This window comes from Brienomyrus brachyistius, unplaced genomic scaffold, assembly GCF_023856365.1.
Source record: "Brienomyrus brachyistius isolate T26 unplaced genomic scaffold, BBRACH_0.4 scaffold49, whole genome shotgun sequence".
NCBI lineage: Eukaryota > Metazoa > Chordata > Actinopteri > Osteoglossiformes > Mormyridae > Brienomyrus > Brienomyrus brachyistius.
The window spans coordinates 1,697,352-1,719,836 of NW_026042324.1; the positions used below are offsets into that span (position 1 = coordinate 1,697,352).

The window sequence follows — 22,485 nt, forward strand, 5'->3', positions numbered from 1 at the left end:
CTGCATTAACCAATGTGTTCCAGTAAAAAACTCCTTTAAAATGGAAGAAAATCTTAATATCAAAACATGTATCTGTGCAACACTGCTCTACGTGCCTCAAATTGCCCCTTGGGGACAATAAAGTTTTTTGATTTGATTTGATTTTTCACAGCTGTCTCTCACTATTCAACACAAGCCTTTAAAGTTGATGGTAAATGGACTGTTTGGAAAGACTACAGACCAGCACATCTAAAAATGCTGGAAAAGCATGTGCAATAGTGTTTTAAGGATGCGTCAATATATTGTGATGAATTGATTAATCAGGTGGTGGTGCAGTGCATTGACCTGAAAGCATCAGAACTGATTTATTAATATTCATGACGGAAGCGCTACCCGATGATCTTTGTGCTAGGACGATTTTGGGACCCACCCCTGTTGTGTAGAGCAGAATGCTCTCTCTAATGGTTAAGACAGTCTTTGCTTTTGGGAAAGGCCTCCCTTTTGTGGAGCAAAATTCTTTATTTCTGCTAGCTACAGTAGCAATGGGCAAACATCCAAGGTAGTTGGCTAGTTAGCTTAGCTAGCTATTGGAAAAGTAATGTTAGTCTTGGGAATGTACAATAAATTGGTTAACATATTGGTATTAGCCGATATTCATTAAAAATCAAGATAATGGTATCGATGTGTCAATCTTTGCCGATATTTAAACTTTACCAATATTTCAGTATATCAATAAATGAGCTACACTCAACCCAGAGTTTCCAAGACCTTTTCTTGTTGGTTACTGATATTTACCACATGTGGTAAATACCCGCTTTGGGTAAACTGGGAATTCTGTAACAATTTAGCTATTTGAAAAGACAGCAGTTTCTGTTAAGTTGTGCGTATTCTGAGAATGTGGGGAGCAGTTGGGGAAAAATAGGGTTTAGTGGTATTTGTATTTGAAGCAAGCTCATAATTGAATTAGGTTTTGGAATTCCATGCAAACACAGCAGTTTCAATGTGTTCTGCTAAGGTGAGGATCTGGTTTCGCTGGCAGTGTGGTCCAGCAGGGGCAGACCTGCGGGGCGGCCTCCGCTCGTGACACCACGGCACAGCACATCTCGCTGCAGCTCCAGGAAACCAGATACTTGGCAAACAATGGAGGTTTGTGGAGTTGGAAATATGCCACAGGGAACAAAAAGCAGCCGTTGCGTCTTGCTGGCGCTGTGCTCCCCCAGGACCTGGAATAACTACAGCAGCCGATTCCGGAGGGGAAAGATTATGTAGCAGCCCTTCACCTGGCAGATCAAAACCTGTGTTTTCAGCCTGCATGGCTCCTCCTCTGTATGTATACCTTCAAAAACACAAAGACCTTTACCGCAGTCAGTTTTATTGACAGCAGGAAGAATAGCTGTTCATAAATCACACACAACAGTTTGACTGAACTATTTCCAACAGATTTCTTTACGTGCGCAGAATACAGTCTCACAGATTGTATACTTTATAAAACTCACTAGGTCAATTTAAATTGAAGCTACAAAGTAGACGCTGACCTAGTTTACATTTTCAAGGGCATAAACAATAGTGGAGACTAAATTTTACCAAGAAATAAAGAACTTTCAGTACCATCACTATTAATCAGCTTTTCTTTCATGAATTATATTTTCCACATACTATAAATTTCACTTATGTTAAAGATATCTACCTCCGGTTTTTAATTTCAGGCCGATGTTTAGTAGTTATAACATTTAAAAGATTTGAGAGGTAAAACCATCATTTCACCTGAAAATCTTGACTTTTAAACTTTTAATTACTTGGTAATTTGGTGGGATTTCAGTAGCAGTTAAGTGATATAACGTTGAATAGATACTGTAAACCCTGGGAGAGTAAGGCCTGATGTTCAGCTGGTACCTACCCGCTGGTCATGTTTCTGTGGCTCCCTCCTGCGAAGCCACAGAGGCCTGGAGTGTCAGCGAGCCATGAGAGTGAAATGAAATTCGCTGCCCCTGCAGAGTGGCTGGATGGGTAAGCCTGAGCCATTCGCCACGCTCCGGGCTCCAGGCTCTGCCCATCTCCTCATCACTCTGAGCTCTCTGTTCAGGAGCCTGGATGGAGACCAGCATGACAGTGCCATTATCTACCGTGCAGACCCCCTGCCGAGTTGAAAGGCTCAATCGTTGTAGCTGCTTTGGTGTGGGGGAGAGGTGATGGTGTTGTGTTTAGGTGGGGGTGGGGGCATTTATGAAGATGAAATGAAGTAGGTCTTTAGGCTGGAAAGTGGAGGCACCCTTCCGTTGGTGCAGATGAAACCTGGGAGCAGTACAGCTGCCGCTGCTTCTTCAGGGTCAGGGGTCGGGAAGGGTTGCCTGGCTGAAAGTCAGATTGTGAGGATTATGGGAGAGTGCATTTTATAGGGCCCAGCCAATCAAAATGCACCCACTACCCACCAAGGTGCCTGGATGCAATGTGACCTGAGAGCATGCCCCAAAAAGCAGATTATAAACACAGGGTAGTATATAGTTCTTATTTTACAAAGTAAAGGTTCTATTTTACAAAGTGAAGTTCATTCAGATTCCATTCTATCATTCTCAGAATATGTTGAAAAAAAAAATCCTCGTTTTGCTTTGATGGTACGGAGCTACCTTCACAACGCCTTTCCACAGCGTCGAATCGGATGACGTGGCAGCATTGGCTGGCCACCATGTTCATCTGACATGACACCCATAGACAATACTATAAAGTAAAGTAAAAACTGTGTACCTACTTTGAAAAATAACTTTGTAAAATAAAAATTTTACTTTGTAAAACAAAAACTGTATACCTCTATTCGCCCCACCCTGTATATGTGTCCCTCACCTCGGTGCAGGGGCATTTTCCTGTGCAATGAAGAAACCATAAGAGGCAGTCCAGAACACTTTTGTTTGAGGGAGTTTTGTCAGCCAGTTTAACTCTCACTTTCCTTTAGCAATTTGCATAATCCTTCCTACTGCTTCTGACTTCTTGGCAATATACCATGGTAAACTTGTACAGCGCCGCAAGCCAAAAAGGACACCTCCTCCTCTCTAAATTATATTTACTTTTCTAACTGTGTAACTGGAGGACAAATGTCCAAGGGAAAGATGTGATTAACAAGAGAATAGAGCTGGAGATGAATTCATTTTGAAGTGGCCAGGACCCAGTGACACAGATTTTATTTTTTAAGATAAATGTTCTTTTAGAGATTTTGAAAATGAAAGCATTTTTTGGTAACTACGATAAACATCATTTCAGTAACATGGATTCGCAAAATATTTAGTTATTTAGTTTTTTTTGGAAATATATATATATATATATATATTTCCAGTTTGCAAGGTTTTCTATTTTGGATGCGTTGTACGCTAAGCAGTGGAAATCTGATGTGAAACGTGGTGGCTGATGACAGCACTATAAGGTGAACAGATCAAAATCTCATGATCGGGCTACTTTGTGCAAAATTCAAAGGCCATCTCTCCATTATTCCACTAAGGAGTAACAAGTCAGTGTTATAATAAATAGGTCTGAACTTGCAATGAGTTCTTCAGAATGCAGAAAGCTTAGGTAATTTACATGTTTTGAAGTAAATTTCGGTATGGCCATTTTCATCTTTGGGGGAATTCAGAGAGAAGCTGCATATTTTTCCAATTATCCCAGGTTATTCTTCCTGGTAGTGTGCATTTCTGAATTTGAGGTAATACGAAGCCCTTTGTAAAATGCTTTCTGACGTTTCGCGTGCCACAAGCAGCCTGTGAGAAATGAACCTCTTTAGCGATAAACTGGTCACGGTTCTGCTCTGTGGGTCAGCGCTTTTTGTTCTGAAGGCTAAGAGGATGTTTGAAAATTAACAGTGTCTGTTGTCACCATTGGTACTTGCGGTCAGGCCTCCATTGTGGACTCAGCGGCGTGTGTTGGACAAACGTCTGACGAGAAGCAGGCCGCTGCTCTGGGCTCATTAAGGTTTCCTTTCCCTGACACCTCCTTCCGCATGAGTTATAGGCCTTGCTGCAGAGCTGGACTCAGTGGACACTGGGCAGGGAGCATATGTGTGGGTACAGTCTGATCCATTTCAGCAAGTCAGGTCTCAGTAGGCCAGTGCCGCAAACCTTCTCTCATTCCTGGAAAAGGGTTGTTGCCATTTGCAGGTTTTGGAAAACACACTGAAACTCTTGAGGAAGTTGCAATTTTTTGATGCAAAATGTGTGTCTTTTTTTAAACCTGTGCATCTTGTCAGTTGAGAGACAACTGTCATTTACGATGATGACACATGAATTTGTTTAGACACTTAGAAAGTTCTTGCCTTATGTTGGAGAACTAGAATGCAGAGGGGAAGCCTTTTTGCACACATACATGGGGTTGCAGGCTGCACAGGAGGAACTGATGTTGGATTTGAATCCTCAGCCCTTGGTGTGGTGCAGCATGTCTACCCCCTAAGCACTGCACATGTCTCATAAAGCCTTAATTCCAGCCAAATTTAACCATGAAGAGCTTAGTGGATATTTTTATCCTGACTTTTCGTATTGCACCAATTTTACATACCTCCATATTTTTCTTTTTTGTATATTACTTTGTGTGCGACTGTGATAAGCCTTGGGAAAATGACTCGTTCTTTAACTTGGAGAATTTGTCTATATTTTCTTTTATAGAAAACCACATATTTGATGTGCTTTTCAGTGGCAGATAGGGAACCCTTGCCCATATCTGCACAAAGCCTTCCAAGCTGAGGATGTGTAAAAAGTGGGTTTGAGCAGCCGCTGACTCAAGTGTCTCTCTCCTGCAGTGAGCACCCGGCGAGTTGGTTGTAGTGAAAATTAGACCTAGCAGATCTCTCCCACCAATTTTTAAATTGTATATACAGTAGTTCAACAGTGTTATCCTGCAAGTTGTACCATTATTATTTTGTGTCATATCAGTGATGAGCATTCAGTTTAGAGCAAATTACAGGAAATGCTGGAGAAAGCTTGTTGACAAATATTTTGAACCTCGCAGAATTGGCTTTCTGCCTAAATATTTTGTGGCCCAGCTGTGGAGGAAGTCTTGATCCTGTGTGGGGATGGGTTTAACAAAAAACAAAAAAAACAAGATGCCATTTTGACATGAGTACAGAAGGAAGAACCAACATCAGGCTACTTGGCAAACTTCAGTATGATTTATTGGGATCGAAGTGCATTTTTTTTGGTTAAAAAACAAAATTCAGATTGCTAATAATGCCAAGGAAAAAAGCCCATTACCCGACTCACCCTGTCATGAGGTATCCATGCCCCTCAAACCATTGACCAGTTTACAATTGGAGCATCACAATCATCACATTTGTGCTAGAAAGCAACGTGAACCAGGAGAAACTTGACAAGCCAAGGCACTATTTTCATGGACTCCAAAGCGAAGGTATTAGGAAGCATGAGGTCAGCTGCAGCTCTGCCAAGGATCCGGCTGTTACTGCTGTCGCTTCAGTTATCCAGACGTGGGCCGACGTGAGCTCTTAGAGCAGTTCTGTGCTTTCTAGGTCAATGCAATGAACTCTGAAAGATTGAATCAGTCATGTCGACTATTTTAAGAAACATCAAGAGGTGTCATTCAGCTTCACATACAAGAAAGAACAAGAATCTTCAACTATTAGCAAAGTGCAACACAAATTGGAACTGTTGTTGTGTTAGTTTTCACTTGTTGTAATTCAACTAATTGGTCAGTCATCAGAAGCAATGGTTCACATAGCATGTGCCTGCTAGATAAGTGGCTGCAGACTGGTTACCTATCTGTAACGAACAGTGTGATAAAATATATCCATTCTGTTTCTGCGTGCTGTTTTACAGTTCTGAATGATACCATTTTATGGGTTTCATGTACTTGAATGTGTTTTGACATGCCTCTCCTGTGATGGCTGAATATAGGTCCAGGGCAATATTTCTGTTGAACCGGAATTTAATCACAGTAGATCGAGCCCTCAGCATTTAGCCTATCTTTCCTTCACACAACCTTATTCTCACATCTCAGCAGTACATAGATTTTTTAGACATTTCCAGTCACTTTTTGCTTCAGTGATAAGCTGCCCATAATCTGATCTGTTAGTACAATTATGTTTCATGTAGAGCTCAGACTCGAAAGAGGGAAAAAGAAAAAAAACCTGATGACCCAAACCTGGCTTGTTGTCAGTGTTAATAACTGAAAAAGAGGGAAGAGAACGATAAGGGAGCTGCAAGTGTGTTACTGCACTTCTGGGGGATTGATGTTCCGGAGCTTTAAGCAGTTTTTCTGTGAAAGTCGGGCGTGATTTGCGGAGTACAAAGTCATTCTGTGTATGCCGCTTTTTATGCTCGTCTTATCTTTCCTGAGGAATGCAAGCGTGTCTTTTGAAGATGGCTTCTTCCTGGAAACTGGTTTTACTAAGGTAGCTAGTTATAAAATTCAGCTTTAAAATGCTTGAACAGATGCACACTTTGAACTCTGATTGGTCATTACTTCCAGCCACATGATTCCAGTCGCATGCTTCCGCAGGATGTAATTTCAAAATGCTTAGTGACTTCAACAGTCCTGTAATAGCTGAATTTAGATTCAGCTGCAGAAGTGTTGATGGACCATAGAGAAGTCTGAGGTATGCCCAGGAAGATAACACTAGAAGCTTAAGCTGAGGCAGCATCTCCACTCCAGTATAAATGGCGTGGGACTGGCAGCTTTTGCATTCCTCAGTGTGGCAAACGGATAATCACAACTGTCATCAGCTGATAAAAAAATGCACATCAAAAGAGCTCCAGAAGGCATTGCCTAAGCACCACTGTCTTTGTAGATGCATCTGATATGGTGAAGTACCATGTGTGTTTAGTATGTGTTGATGTCTGTCAGCGAGTGCCTGCTTTTATTCTCTTGTGTATTCTCTATGTGCTGCAACCAAAGGGCTAGACTCTAGCTAAGCCACAACAGTAGAAGCACTTGCAAAGTGACTACTTGAACACATTCTTTGAATGGCTCAGGGTGATCCATTTCACATTTCTTGTTACTGACCTTCTGAGAGTTTTCATTTCCTTTTTTCAGCTGTGACAAATGTGCTTAGTGTATCACACTTTTACAAGCAATGTTTCATTGAATTTAATAAAAGCATCCTGGCACTTACGAAGGAGGCAGCTGTTAAGCTGTGAAGCACACATGATGTGTGCTTTCTAGGCATGTAACGATGAATCGGTTAAAAATCGATGTAGCTAATTTAGGAGTACTTCACAGTACTTAACAGAAAAACTGATGTAATATTACATTTGATTTCATGACGTCAGTTCAATGTCAACGTCATACGTTACTTTCTGCCTAACTGGCGAGCAAATTTGAAATTGATGACACACCGCCCAATCGGCGGTGTGGCAGCATTTTAGCTTTCCGATAATCACAAACGAAAACAGCGAGAAAAGCCCAGACAAGACAAAAACTGCGTGCAATCATTGTAGAAGACTGATAACAAACACACACAGCACAACAAATAAGCTTCAGCATGTCCACTGGTACCACAGTGAGCTCAGTTCACCACCGCCAGAGCGAAGATTATTAAAATGGCAAACCACGCTAAAAAGCTGCACATGCAAGCCTTAATTTGTTTGGTAACGCTTTACATTAAGTGCACCTTCATAATGCATTCATTGTGCATTTGTAGAACATTCAGTGCACCGTCATAATGCATAATGCATAGTTGTCATGTTGTTGTAAGTCAGTGACCTTGCACAAAAGCAAAACAGATGTTTTTTTTTTCCAATTTTCATAATACAACTCCTTTCTTATTAAAGAAAGTGAGGCTTACATGACTATCAGTTCAATGCTGGCTCAACAAATATGATGACGCCACAGGCATTGGCTTCAGGCTGAAGGGCTTCCACTCTAAGTATCACTGGGTAAGAAGGAAGCCAGCCCCCTTATCAAAAACACCCTGATGGTCACCCAGTGGATAGAGTGGAAACTTCGATCCTTGCATTCATATTGCCATGGAAACAGCCTAGTAATAATGTGGAGCTGCATTATTCCCTGGTAATGCCAGCCTCTGTTGTTGCTGCATCTTGATTATTCTGTCCCATTTTCTCGTATCTTCTGTTTCTTTGTATTCTGTGTTGATTGTCCCTCTTCTCTCGCTCGTTGGGTTTTTAGGTTGCTAAAATTCTTGTGCGGTATACTTCAGAGCCTCCTCATGCAAAGCGGCAGCACAGTTTGTTTTGGCTGTCATTTCCCTGAAGGCTGAGGCCAGAGCATTAGAACCCCTGACACATTTCTGCCCCAAAAGAGGCACTGTATTGATCGAGCTAATGCGTGACCACTGCTGTGATGCGCTGGCCCATGCGATATGGCACACCATGCATTTTTCATGCCGCATGTATGTATGTAACCTGGGCCTGTTGGTGACGCTCCCTGTGTCTCTGTCCTCCCAGTGCTGCCCACCTGCTCACCACTGGACTTCCACTGTGACAATGGCAAGTGTATCCGCCGCTCCTGGGTGTGCGACGGGGACAACGACTGCGAGGATGACTCTGATGAGCACGACTGCCGTAAGTGCCCCCCCCCCCCCCCCCCCCCCCCCTCCCTATGGGGACTGCAAATGGCACCAGTATAGTCAAGGGTAGTTGCTCTTTCATTTGGGGCTTCTTGCACAACTTCCTGCATGACATTAGGGACCTGAAGTAAGGCACCTGATATGTGGGAATTTCGGACACAGCCTTTGTCTCTCTGTTTACAGACTTCCTCCCTTACCTGAGGAAAGCTCAACAAGTGTTTGTGATCAAAATAGAGCCCAGTTGGCCGTACAGAAGGCTTGCAGAGGTAGCACTCAGTATATAGCGCCATATTATTGGCTTTATCTTTCCTCAGCATATAAGCAGACAGTGTCATGTGCTACTGCACACTGTCAATTCACTGCTGTAGCTGAGGAGCTAGATCTGCTTTGCACTTTATTCACCATGCTCCATCATATTTTTTATTTTTAATTACTGTGCGTGTAAATAATTATCTTGGCAACGAAAAAGACTTCTTAGCCAGTGGGGAAGCCCTTATTTTTTACTATGCATGCAGGGACAGCTCAATGACCATTGCAGGAGGTAGTATATCTCCAGGCACCCAGCCACCGTAAGAATGAATGTACAGCTGACTCGAAACATACGACGTGTGAATGCATATATACATATACTGTATATTATGTCCTGGCAATGTATCCTTTTATCCTCCTTATTTGTCCTACAGGTGTGTAACCAGGTTATATTAAATATCTGTAAAGATACTGTTAAGTAGAGAGTCTTCTTGCTACATGTCTGCTTCCTCTAATACCTTGCTGTGTATGTTCATAAGGGAGGTCTCCATGGGTGGGTGGGGGGGGGCTCCAAATTCATTTCTCATTAGTCTGGTGTGCCTGTGTATCAGATGCTTTCTTGCTTTAGTCCCTCTGGATTTGGTGCTAATGCATAGCTGCCGTGTTTGTCAGCATGATGGGGGCCAAGCTGCAGTGACATGTGTGACCCATATTTTAAGGTCCTGACACAGAAATGTTACTTACAGCGAGGTCTGCCTGGTGTGAGCCTGCGGTAAATATTTAATTTTTATGCCTTGTAACCTTTTCCCCTCTCTTTAATAATTCTTGTCCATTTTTTCTATAATTTAAAGGGCAGGAATGAACTGTAAAATATTTGATTTGACTGTGTACATCAGGAAAAAGGAGAACGGGATTTAAAACATCCTTTGCAAGCAGTTATTCAAATGATGTAAAGTAGGTTATGTAGAGACATAAACTATGTATGAGTGCATTGTTGTGCTTGTCTCCTCGGTGTTTCAGAGGGTTTTATTTATCCTAGCATTGTGTGACATGCAGTTTTCTGCTTTTGTTTACTTGCACATTAAATAAAAAGAAATCTCTTAATAGCCATCACTTACAGTACTTTTAGGCGTAACGTACCCTGCAGATTAATCGCTTCATGTGATCTTTCATCAGTGTTTGCTTTCGTGACTGATATTCTGCTGGGCTACAATTTGGTATTTCTTCTTATAGGGATTACATGGGGAAAATGTGGGGAAAATGCAGTGCAGCATTGAATGTATTATGTATGCAGATGTACAAGCATGGCACTCGCTGAGTCAGAACACATAATTCTCTAAATGTTGTGTCGGAGTTGGGCTTTGTTCAGTGCATTACAGAGTCAGTGAGCACCTAGCATACTGTGACAGCCATGCGGCAGAGTGAAGCACATAAATTTGGTGTCACGTGCCTCTGATTGGAGAAACAGACGTGGAAATTTTATTATGAAGTGCAGCTGAGGTAAAATTAAATTTATCCTGCGGCTCTGGGGAGCTTTGTCATAATTTTGAGCGGAGAAAATTATACCTTTAATAAAGCATCACAGCTCCTGATTAGATAACATATTACAGCATATAGTGATAGAAATATTTTATCAAGCAGAACCGCATTGCCAAAAAGTTTATTTTTCTGTAGATGTTTCTGAGATTGATAGTACATGATTTTGAAATATGCTTTCATATAAAGTATGCAATTGAAAATGCTTTTTGAGTGGATTGAAGAAAGAGTTAATATTTAATGACAGCCCACTTTCAGTAATTTTATTTTTGTTTGGTTTAAAAAGCATCGTGTTTCAGTTTAAGTACTAGCCTTGTAAGATATTGATTACAGCCTAAGAGTGGATGCCGCCGTATTATTTATTTTTGCTGACAACACTTTGCTTTCAGCACCACATTATTTTCTGCTCAAAAAGTGGCATCTGTCAAGGTATTAATGGGATCTGTAAAAGCTCACATGTGCCTTCTGATATATAAATGACATCATAATTGAAATTCCTTCAGACACCATCAAAACAGTTCGTCAGTAAATTCTTTAGAGCCATTATGTGCCCTCAATGATATACAGGGGCAAGGTCATCAGCTCGCTGCTGCTATCACCAGTCTGCCCAAAGCACTCCCTCCCGAGCCTTATTTATTGTCCTGTCCAGCTACTTCTCTACCTACTTTTGTTCTTGCTTTTGAGAGCAATAATTGATTGCCGATCTGTGGTTTGGTGTTGGCTCCCTCTCCCTTTGCACAGCGCCCAGGGAGTGTGAGGAGGATGAGTTCCACTGTCAGAATGGCTACTGCATTCGCAGCCTTTGGCACTGTGACGGCGACAACGACTGCGGAGACAACAGTGATGAGCAGTGCGGTAAGTTTTTTACATTGTCTATCTGGACAAACGCAGTCTTGTTCTGTCTCGCTGTACGATTTTCATTCTTCACTGAAGATCAAACCATCTGCTGTCAAGGCCACATCTGAGTCTGTAACTAGTAGTGGCATTTAAGAGTCCCACTGGAAATTGATTCAAGGGTTCCCATAGCGTTCTTTAAAATTTTGTCCAGACAAGGTTGGCCATCTGACCATGGTGTGAGCTCAAACATGAGGTTAATAGGGTGAATGCCTTTCTTCCTAATAGAGATGTTGCAGACATTGGGAGACTGACACCTTCAAGACATCTGTTATGTTTCTTTACCATGTTTGCTTGTGTGTTTTATTCTACTCCAACTAAGATCATAATTATGGACAAAGTGAAAATCAATATCCATTGACATGTTTGTTTCCAAATTTTCTCTTTGGCCGTATCCTTCATGCTACACTGTATCTTTTGTTTTTTTTGGCTGACAGCCATTGGTCCATAAGGTCTTTTTTTATCAGCCATTGTCTGATGCCACTCCCACTCGCCTGTTTTAGATCTATTTTCTCTAACTAGCTTGGCACAGTGTCTTAATTGTTGACCTTAAATTATTACTTCCACTTCCATTGCATAGAGAGAAACCTTGGAAGTGTCATGACCCTCTGAAAAAAAACAAAAAATATATATATATTTTTTGCACTGAAGAATATGGCCTGGCCTTGTGTTGAGCCAGAATCCTACCATTCCCGCTTAAGCTACACGTTTAGTTTCAGTGGTGACTCCCATGTGATTACTCCAGACCACGAGCAAGTAGAGCAGGTGGGCCAGCTGCTTCAGGGTATTCCATTAGTAGTGAGGACACTCAGGCTCTGCTATAAAATTCTCTGTGCTGGTTCAGTGCCATTGCTCTTAAGCCCCTTTTATGATTTCTTCGGAGGCCACACAGGCCCTTTTTAGATTACTCCCAAGGTTAAATGCTCCTGCCTCCATTTGCTAATGGGGTCTTTGCTAATTTGGATGATTTGCAGGAAGTCTAGCGGAGCTTTTACTAAGCTCGAAATGCAGGGGAAAACCACATCTTTACCTAAGTGGGGCCAGTTAATTTATATATTGTTTTCCCACATAAAATACTAGGGCTGCAACATGTAATCAATAATGTTGCTAATAATAGGTAATAAAAATAGTTGACAACAAATTTCGTCATCGATTAGTTGCATTTTTGCGTTTGCAAAAAAATAGTGTATAATAACATCACCACCTTGCTGCGTTAACATTGGTGTGTTAAATCTAGTTCATGCGTCTCTTTTTCTGTGTGCTACCATAATGGTCTGTGCATGGTTGTGCACACACTACATTTGTTATAAAGTACAATCATTAGCAAGTTAAATATGGCAGAGACAGAGGATATTTGTTTCGATGTCACTTTGTCACTTTAAATAGAGATTCTGTACACTGTGACTTAAAAATACCCCTTGATGTTTTTTAAATAAAGCATTTGCACTTTTCTTAAAACCTTGTATTTTTGCGCAACTAATTGATTAGTTGATCACCTGATCAAATGATTAATCAATTATCAAAAGAATGTTTTTGCTGCCCTAAAAAATACTAGTAGTATTAATTGCAGAACAGAAAAGCTTTTGCAGAAATCTCTGAACTCGGTTATTCTGAGGAAAAAATATTTTTAATAAAGAATCTGCATACTCACATGAGAATCTCATGACAGCATATATCATCTGATGAGAAATTTCCAGTTAAACACCCCATTGACATAACACAGATGATGCCTGCACTGTCCAGCAGCCTGTGCCAGAAGACAAGGGCAACATCAGAGGGATTCCAGTATGTTAAATAGGTGCCAAAGTGTCTTCTGGGAGCAGACTGATCATAGGAAGTGGCGGCTGGGATGCACTGACCACCCCGAATATCTGCTTTTCTCCACTTTGTTCCAGACATGAGGAAATGTTCCGACAAAGAGTTTCGTTGTACTGACGGCAGCTGCATTGCCGAGCACTGGTACTGTGACGGCGATACGGACTGCAAGGACGGCTCTGATGAGGAGAACTGCCGTGAGTCACGTCTGCACTTCCACATGATACAAAATGTGCTGCACATCTAAAATGAAAATTAAAAATAAGGATTTAATAATAGGGGGCGGCATGGTGGGGCAGTGGTTAGCACTGTTGCCTCACACCTCTGGGACCCAGGTTCGAGTCTCCGCCTGGGTCACATGTGTGCGGAGTTTGCATGTTCTCCCCATGTCGTCGTGGGGTTTCCTCTGGGTACTCCGGTTTCCCCCCACAGTCCAAAGACATGCTGAGGCTAATTGGACTTGCTGAATTGCCCGTAGGTGTGCATGTGTGAGTGAATGGTGTGTGAGTGTGCCCTGCGATGGGCTGGCCCCCCATCCTGGGTTGTTCCCTGCCTCGTGCCCATTGTTTCCGGGATAGGCTCCGGACCCCCCGCGACCCACTAGGATAAGCGGTTTGGAAAATGGATGGATAGATTTAATATTAATATAATACAAATACTAAACCAAGAATAGGCAGCAGTGGCTGGCTGGAAAAGTGAATGCCTGGCATGCATAAGCTAATGAGTCCTACCATGCCCTGTGTCCTTTTGACTCTCCCATGAAACTGGCCAATCAGGCTGCTGCACTGAGACTGCTGAATTGGGGCCTGTTGTAACAGCATGGTTGTCCTCCCACTGACACTTCAGTCTCGCTCGGTCTCTTGCGAATGCCCTGGGTATTACTGTCGCCGAGTGGGAGATCAGCACACTGTAAAGCTGTGAGGGGAAAATCCTTTCATGTGATTATCTGTCCAGAAGAATGCCAGTGTTATAACTTGTATTATGAGTTATGAGCTGTTCAGCTAAAGCTGTTAATTTATGGCTCTCATGCTCGATTGTTAAATAATGAAGTTTCTCTCCTGTTACTTCGCCAGAACCCGATACACTGATTTCTTTGATTTGCTTTAAATAGACCGCCTGGAGACACTGAATGCAATTAACAGTGTAATTTTTGTTGCAGTCTCTTACATCTGAGATTGATTAGGGTTTTGGCAACATGCTCTTCATACTTAAAATGTACTTTTTCTGAAGTGTTTTTTGAAGAATTTGTATAGGAATGACCAGAGATTGTGATTACAACTATCTGTGCTACAGTTGTGACTTTTACCCATAAGAATTAAGGTTACAGCCCATGCACATCTCACATTATCTGACATTAACCCTGTGATTCCTTTTCACAATTATTAAATTCCTATAAAGAAAGGATGAAGCTTGAGGGGACCAATGATCATAAAGGAATTTGATCCTTTGGAAGTGGAATTTAACACTATCAGCTAACTGACATCTGAGATATATGCATTTCAACAAAACATTTTGGCTTATTATCCTCTTGTCTCCTGAATTGCAGCCAAAGTCTGCAATGGTATCTCACCTTCTGCTTGCATGATGCATGCCCACACAGCTCATCTTTGTATTTTTTTTAAATATATGTCCTCCTTGAAACAAAAAGTTTCAGACTACAGTAAATCGATATGGCAGGGCAATAAAATGCTGCATAGTATCAGTTTGTTCGCCAGACCTTTTCTAGGCTGATGTTTCACACAACAGAAAGGATGTATCCAGAGATTACATGATGCAATAGTAAGAGTGCCCATCTAGTGTCAATTATGATACCAAAGGGACTTTCGGTATTGCATAATGTACATGCGACCACAAAGATGGAATCCCAAGGCAGGAAGACTGTCTGGATATACTGGACTATATGTAAAAGTAGGCTAGGGGACCTTTTGGGCTTTCGGATGTTCATCACAAAAAGAAGAATGAAAAGTAACCGCAATCTCTGACTACTGAAAGTTCATCCTCTGTAAAAAATTTTTTTTAAAAAAATCTAAAAGACATCAAAGCTCCTCTCTGATGCTGTCAGCTTGCTAATGGCAGAGCTTTCATCTGTGTAGATAAATGCCCCGGTTGCAAATGGAAAGGATTGATGGGGAATTTTGTACTTGACAGTTCATCACTTAGGGGTGAGGAGTGGGTGGATGATCATGTCGGATCATCATCCGAATGGATATGCGATGGCCAGTGTGTGCGGTTATCACTGACCGCTGCTTTTTATGGTGGTCTACGTTTTGCTAGTTATTATTATTATTGCACTTTTATTTTGATTGCATCTGTGCTTCAGGAGGTTTTAATTTAAACTTTTTTTTGGGGGGGGGGGGGGGTAGGTTGGGTGAAACATGATACAGACACTCCTCATTTAAAAACCTACCTGTTTAATGACCACTGACACTCTGACCAGTCGGGTTTGTACACTGTATGAGAACTTTGGTCGTAGAAACATCAGCGCGGCGACTCGGCGTCAAGTGCCTCATCTCGCGGCATCCGTTCTCAGTCTCGTCCCTGCAGGCGGTCTGTAATCACTACACTAGCATTCGCATCTCCAGGACTGCATATTTTTATGTACGCATTTTTATGTACTGTAACATGTAATGCATGTTATGTAAATTAAAACAGTTATCAGATTGGAGTTTCTTTTAGTCCTTTTCTGTATTCAGAATAAATAGAAACGATTACCTGTATTTACAGTAGTAAAACCTCAGTAATGTATATTAGAGCTAATTTCCTTTGTTTATTACAGTATGAAGTACACTACTGTACGGACAATTATAAATATGCCAAAAAAGTTATAGGTGGTAGAAAAATGACATTAAGACAATATCTAAAGATGGTTGACTCATACCCACTTCCAGTGCATTATGCTTAAAATATCAGTGAGGAGTGTCTGTAATACAGGTATCCATCAACTTACATCCAGGTTTCATCCCAGAAGTGAGGCCATAAGGCAATCTGGACGTATTTTGATCATTATAGGGTATAGGTCAAATATAAAATGCAACATAAGATACAATATCACACACATTTAACTAAGCCTCTATCATGGCAATGCTGTTGGTTAGTTTTGGTTCTTGCTGCAAGCCACAGATGTGGTTAAATACGTCCGCTAACGTCCAATATGTCTGCTTCAGATGTCTCTTGTTTACTTTTATTAAGGCTCCTATGGGACCTTGAATGTAAGCACAACTGGACATTACTCGATAGGATATGTCGATGGGTGGCTGTAGCCACATAGACCATCAATTAAATTGCATTCCCCTATGATTTATGATAGGATCTATCAATATATAAATAGTAGGAGTGTTTCATTTGCTATAAATAATTATGTACTGATGCCAGTCCATTGTACTCGACCAGACATACAAATCTGCAGTTGAAGTATGATGGCTTCCTTGGCAGACCGCAGAACAGATCCCCTGCATTTTTTTATGCGTTGCATCACCTTCTCATTTCTATATTTGACATTGGTAGCATTTCAAAAGTGAGGCAGGTGTGCTTTATAGTCTTGATCCTGCCTTTGTGGTTTTGTTCTGTTCTGCTGAGGGTGTGTACAGCGTAGAACTTTTGAACTTCTATGGATATGCTCACCATTCAGTGAATCCATGTCCAGACAATGCTGGTGAAAAGCAGAGGGCATGGAAGATAAATATTCAGTTTCAAAGCCACTCTTTTGAATGAATGAATAGACATGAAAGAGTAAAGCTTGCAGTATATATGAGATTTTTTGCAACCTTATGATTCATTTTGTTTTCATAGTCCTTACTGTGTACTTTTCATAAAGACAGCAGGTGCTTCATACAAATAATAAAGAACATATCAAACGTTAATAATAAAAATGATCACATGACAATAAATGCCTTAATATCTCTAATTATCATCAAAAGCAATGGGACTGTAACATCACTTAGAATATTTAACATCTGTTTTTCGGCTCATTTATATGAATGTTGTATAGATGGTTGGTAAAATTCACTACAGCTGTCATAGAGCTGTGTCAGCGGAAAGAGTAAAAAGAGTGATGTTTATAATAACCGTCCATTCCGTACTTTACAGTGCATACACAGGTTTGGATTTAACATATCCATATGGAAGAGTGATTTTTGTAATCTGTATATTTTCATTTTTCTCTCAAATTATGAAATGTATGTCCAGGGTCACCAATTTTGTACAACTGGAAAATCTTTGCTGTGTGGCCTCGGTGTAGCATCTGTGATGTGTTACTGGTGTTTCTTTCAATCTACATTGAAATAATTTGGTAAATATGTTCTCTGTAGCCTCTGATGTGATGGCGGCCACATGCAGCATGGAAGAATTCCAATGCTCCTACGGCCGCTGCATCCTGGACATCTACCACTGCGACGGAGACGACGACTGTGGGGACTGGTCTGACGAGTCGGACTGCTGTAAGAGCCAAATCCGGCTGTATCTCGTTCCACATGTTTGTATTTTCAGAAGGTGAGGTGCATGGGTTTGTGCGTGATGTAGGTCTGAATGATGTTTTTCATCTAAAGCAAGATCCGTGAGCGCGGTCCAAGTTATCTGATCCCAAAAGTCCCCGTCACGCCCTCCCCTCTGATCTTAGCTTCTTATCTCATCCTCCTTTCTTTAACCTCGGTGCTCTCCCTCGTTCCTTTCCCCCTGAATGCACAGCTGCACAGGAGCAAAGCCATCTCGGCTGAATAGACAGCAACATCCCTTCATCATTCTGCATTTTTCACTCTGATCACCCCATTTTCATGGGTCTGAGGCTCTCATTAAACTAGGATATGTTTTTTCGACCTGAAGAAACTGGCGTTTTGAAGGAGTTCTGTTTTCAACAGAGTCCTAAGAAAAATCGCTAGGTTAAACGGTGACCTCAGAGTAAACACTGTGAAGCTGGGTTGATGGCTTCATGGTGTGTTGATTTCTGTGCCTTAGGCAGTTACAGTGAATGGAAGTTTATTTATTTTTATCAACACAGTCCTAATAATACTTGTACTACTGGCTTATAGGGTATTCAATTAATTTATTTCCATATAAAACCAGACATCACTCATTGCAGCAAAAGGATAACTATAAGCATTAAAAGTAGTCTTGAAACTAGGACTGAACGATATGGAAAAACTCACACTGCGGTATTTAAAATTTTGAAATAAATATGAAAATTTCCTATTATGTACCAATAGTGAACAATAGTGTCTGATTTGACTGGAAAAGGCAAGTCAGTAGTTCATATTCTCACCAAAAATCTCTCCTGGCACATTGACAATTCTCTCATATTTAAAATTATATTAAGAACGAAATTTACAGAACATACATTTTAGTAGGTTTGTAACAACAACCATGACAGCATAAATGTACATTTAAAATTAACATCAGTGTTTTCAGGTTGTCTAACTTGATGCTACAAGTTATGCCAACAGATACAAAGCAGTGCCGACTAATCACTTGCTTTTGCCCAGTGTCATGTCTGTGGGATGCAAAACATTTCCTTGTTGCAAAACATAAATGCCTTCTAGTGATCAAATCTTGTTTGCTTGTTCACCTCATTTATTTTTGTTAAATTTGTTTAATTTGAGCAAGGACAAAAATGACTGATTGGCTTAGAAAATACATGCAGACCTCACACTAAATTCAGAGCGAATAAACTGCAAACTTATTAATGAATGGAAAAATTACAGCTAATTACATTGCTGGTAAATAATTAAAATAGCTCATTTATCATTTGATTTTAAGATTTTTTTTCCTGATTATATACATTCAAATATTCGACAATGCGGACTCATCCCTAGTCTGTATACAGCCTGTGGAAGACTGCAGTCTGATAACATCACTGGTCATCAGTTAGTTACAAGATGGCATCTTCCTGGAATCTAGCTGCCTTTGGTAAAGAGTATATCCCCCTGCCTGAATTACTGCATTATACAGGGCGTCAAACACACAATGGAGTAATGATCTGAAAACAGTCCTCAAGCAGCTTGTAGTGGGTTTAGCAAGAGGAGTTCACCTTCATACAAGAATGTTGTCATCAGTGCTATCTAGTATCATCTTGGAAGGATTTTTTTTTTATTTTGTTTTTGCGAGTAATCGCTTGTGCAAGGCTATATTAAAAATAGTGTAGGAGGATGACTTGTAAAATGTCACACTCAAAGTGTTTTATAAATTACATTGTAATGTAGAACCATGTAGAAAATAAACACTGCAACAAATGCTCCACCCTTCGCAAATCTCACCTCCACAATGATTTTTTTTTTTTTGTTGTTAACCTGAGCTTGTGACACGTTTTTCCCCTCACTCATCCTTTGGAAATCTGATAGAGGTTCAAAGCTAAGCAAACAGCCCTAAACAATATGACAAAAGAACATTCCAGCCTTGACTCATCTTCAGATGACATTCTTCAGCCATCTTCTTGTGTCAAAGACACTATCAAGGCTGCTTTGTTTAATACAAAAATGTCTGCTTGGCTGAGTCATGCAGTACACATGATGAAATATCTTCATCAGTCTGGGCTCTTTGGTCTGTAAATTAGTTGAGTCAGTGTGATAGGCAGGGTTTTAGCTGATAAGTCTAGCTGGGCAGAAGGATGACGCAATGCCTACCTTTTAATGTGGGTGGCGAGGCACCTGTTGTTTTGCCTCTCTTGAAATCAGATAAAGTTTTTTTTTTTTTCTTTGAGCAGGTGTGAATGGAGATTATATTTGTGTCTCCCGCTCTCTTACCATCTCACCCAGTATTTTCCATTTCTTTAGTTCAGTATTAATAGGCTTGACATGACATGATCAGTGCATGTGTGAGTGAATGGTGTGTGAGTGTGCCCTGCGATGGGCTGGCCCCCCATCCTGGATTGTTCCCTGCCTCGTGCCCATTGCTTCCGGGATAGGCTCCGGACCCCCCGCGACCCAGTAGGATAAGCGGTTTGGAAAGTGGATGAATGGATGGATGACATGTTCGTTTGACATGAATCAAGTGTAGTAACTCCTGGTGGCCCTTCATCGCCTTATGTTCAACATGATAAGTGCGTGAGGTACCATCCATTAAGTGTGTGGTTTCCCTCTGCATTACAGCCTCCCACCAGCCCTGCCGTTCTGTGGAGTTCATGTGCAGCAGTGGTATGTGCATCAACGCGGGCTGGCGATGCGACGGCGAGTTTGACTGCGACGACCAGTCCGACGAGAAGAACTGCAGTGAGTGTTTATCTGCCATCACTCGCTCCCAGACCGAGATGGTCACAACCTAGCATTGCTCACCAGGAAAAGTGTGTGCACCTCTGTGCGGGTGAATATTCACACCGTTTGATCTCCTTCAGCCACCTCCATGTGTACCGCCGAACAATTCCGCTGCGCGTCCGGCCGCTGCGTCCGGTTGTCATGGCGATGCGATGGTGAAAATGACTGCGCGGACAGCAGCGATGAGGATGGCTGTGAGAAAACAGGTAAAGGAGGAGTCGAGCCACGACACACTACTGAACATCATGTGTTCATGACTCCAGCACTCTCACCAGGAAGCTCTCTGTTGTTTGTATATGATGGTCTTTGATAAGCCAAGTGCATAAAGTAACTTGACAGTGTCCATTAATTTAATAATTAAAGGAAAAACAATAACAGATACTGATTATTCTGCCATAACTCCATCTTGTGTTGTCAAAATGGGAATCAATTTCTTGCAGAATATTCACAGTGGGCACAGTCAGTCTTGTATATGTCACCAGGCCGGTCTATATCTCGTGCATGGCCCCAGGCTGGTCTATATCCCGTGTATGGCCTCAGGCCGGTCTATATCCTGTGCATGGCCCCAGGTCGATCTATATCCCGTGCATGGCCCCTGGTCGATCTATATCCCGTGCATGGCCCCAGGCCGGTCTATATCCCGTGCATGGCCCCTGGTCGATCTATATCCCGTGCATGGTCCCAGGCCAGTCTATATCCCGTGCATGGCCCCTGGTCGATCTATATCCCGTGCATGGTCCCAGGCCAGTCTATATCCCGTGCATGGCCCCTGGTCGATCTATATCCCGTGCATGGCCCCAGGCCGGTCTATATCCCGTGCATGGCCCCTGGTCGATCTATATCCCGTGCATGGTCCCAGGCCAGTCTATATCCCGTGCATGGCCCCTGGTCGATCTATATCCCGTGCATGGCCCCAGGCCGGTCTATATCCCGTGCATGGCCCCTGGTCGATCTATATCTCGTGCATGGCCCCAGGCTGGTCTATATCCCGTGTATGGCCTCAGGCCGGTCTATATCCTGTGCATGGCCTCAGGCCGGTCTATATCCCGTGCATGGCCCCTGGTCGATCTATATCCCGTGCATGGCCCCAGGCCGGTCTATATCCCGTGCATGGCCCCTGGTCGATCTATATCCCGTGCATGGTCCCAGGCCGGTCTATATCCCGTGCATGGTCCCAGGCCGGTCTATATCCCGTGCATGGTCCCAGGCCAGTCTATATCCCATGCATCGCCTCAGACCGATCTATATTCCATGCATGGCTGCTCAGCAGATTTAAAGCTTATAGCATTCAGCTAAACATATCGCCTTTGTTTAAAGGCAGCCGCCCCCACCGATGCCAGTTAACAGGGCATTTGAATTAGCGGTGTTCTCCTGAACGTTGACATGTAAATGCAGCTCTTTGGAAAATGTGCTGTCCCTTTGCATTAACATTTTGGCTTCCCTGGACACGCTGGCTCCAGAGAACCCGCCTTGTGCCCCTGACCAGTTCCTGTGTGGAAATGGTCGCTGCATCGGCCTGCGAAAGGTGTGCAATGAGGTCAGCGACTGTGGGGATGGCACAGATGAGCACCCCCTGCAGGAATGCGGTGAGTCTGACCCCCAACCCATTCAGCATGCCAGTCAGCGTGGAAGCCACATGAAACTGCATGTTTGCACGCTTCTGAGTCAGAGCTGTTATGTCACTCAGCATAGATTTGATCAAGGAACTCCCTGATTTGTCACAGATATGTCAGAGATACGTGTTTCTAAATAATGGAGTGACTCAAAATGGAGTCTCATCCAAAATGTGAAGTACACCCTAAGCCAATCCCTGACCCTCCTGTATATGTCTTCTGGCCCACAGGTCCAAGGTCCAGTGATGAGAACTGCAGCGTGAACAATGGTGGATGTTCTCAGAAGTGCCGCATGACGCGTGGCTTGGTCCAGTGTACCTGCCACACAGGCTACAGGCTGGCTGAAGATGGGCGGAACTGCCAAGGTGAGCAGCACTGATGCAAATCAGCTGCATTCATCAGTAGTGCTTTGGGTTTTGTATCCCTGATACGTGGTATATTGTTTGTGAGACTTTTTTGAGTTTCTCATAATAGTACATTTGGTTTGTCTGCCAGCTGTACTAAAAGCAGCCTAACAAACTAGGAATACTTTGAGTCATGGATTTAACATGATCTATGACTAAATATTACTTAAGAGATACATTCTTCACCTGGAAGTGTTACTTTTTTTTTAGCACATCTGAGACTCTTAAGCAGATGACCTGTTTTT

At 42.2% G+C, this 22,485-nt stretch overlaps 1 protein-coding gene and 1 long non-coding RNA gene across 4 annotated transcripts in view; both read left to right on the forward strand.

Annotated features, from left to right (window-relative positions):
* Nucleotides 1-22,485, forward strand: part of LOC125723476 (low-density lipoprotein receptor-related protein 4-like) — a 103,602-nt gene that overhangs the window by 52,284 nt on the left and 28,833 nt on the right. For all 3 annotated transcript variants that reach the window (XM_049000075.1, XM_049000076.1, XM_049000077.1), the window contains exons 3-10: nt 8,370-8,486; nt 11,018-11,131; nt 13,066-13,182; nt 17,293-17,421; nt 20,062-20,181; nt 20,304-20,429; nt 21,684-21,809; nt 22,067-22,201. In XM_049000075.1, coding sequence (XP_048856032.1) covers nt 8,370-8,486; nt 11,018-11,131; nt 13,066-13,182; nt 17,293-17,421; nt 20,062-20,181; nt 20,304-20,429; nt 21,684-21,809; nt 22,067-22,201 — 984 coding nt within the window. The remainder of the gene's footprint in view (nt 1-8,369; nt 8,487-11,017; nt 11,132-13,065; nt 13,183-17,292; nt 17,422-20,061; nt 20,182-20,303; nt 20,430-21,683; nt 21,810-22,066; nt 22,202-22,485) is intronic.
* LOC125723486 (uncharacterized) lies at nt 20,449-21,443 on the forward strand. The gene is made up of 3 exons (XR_007386914.1): nt 20,449-20,792; nt 21,199-21,285; nt 21,402-21,443. It is a non-coding gene; the product is annotated as an uncharacterized LOC125723486 (long non-coding RNA).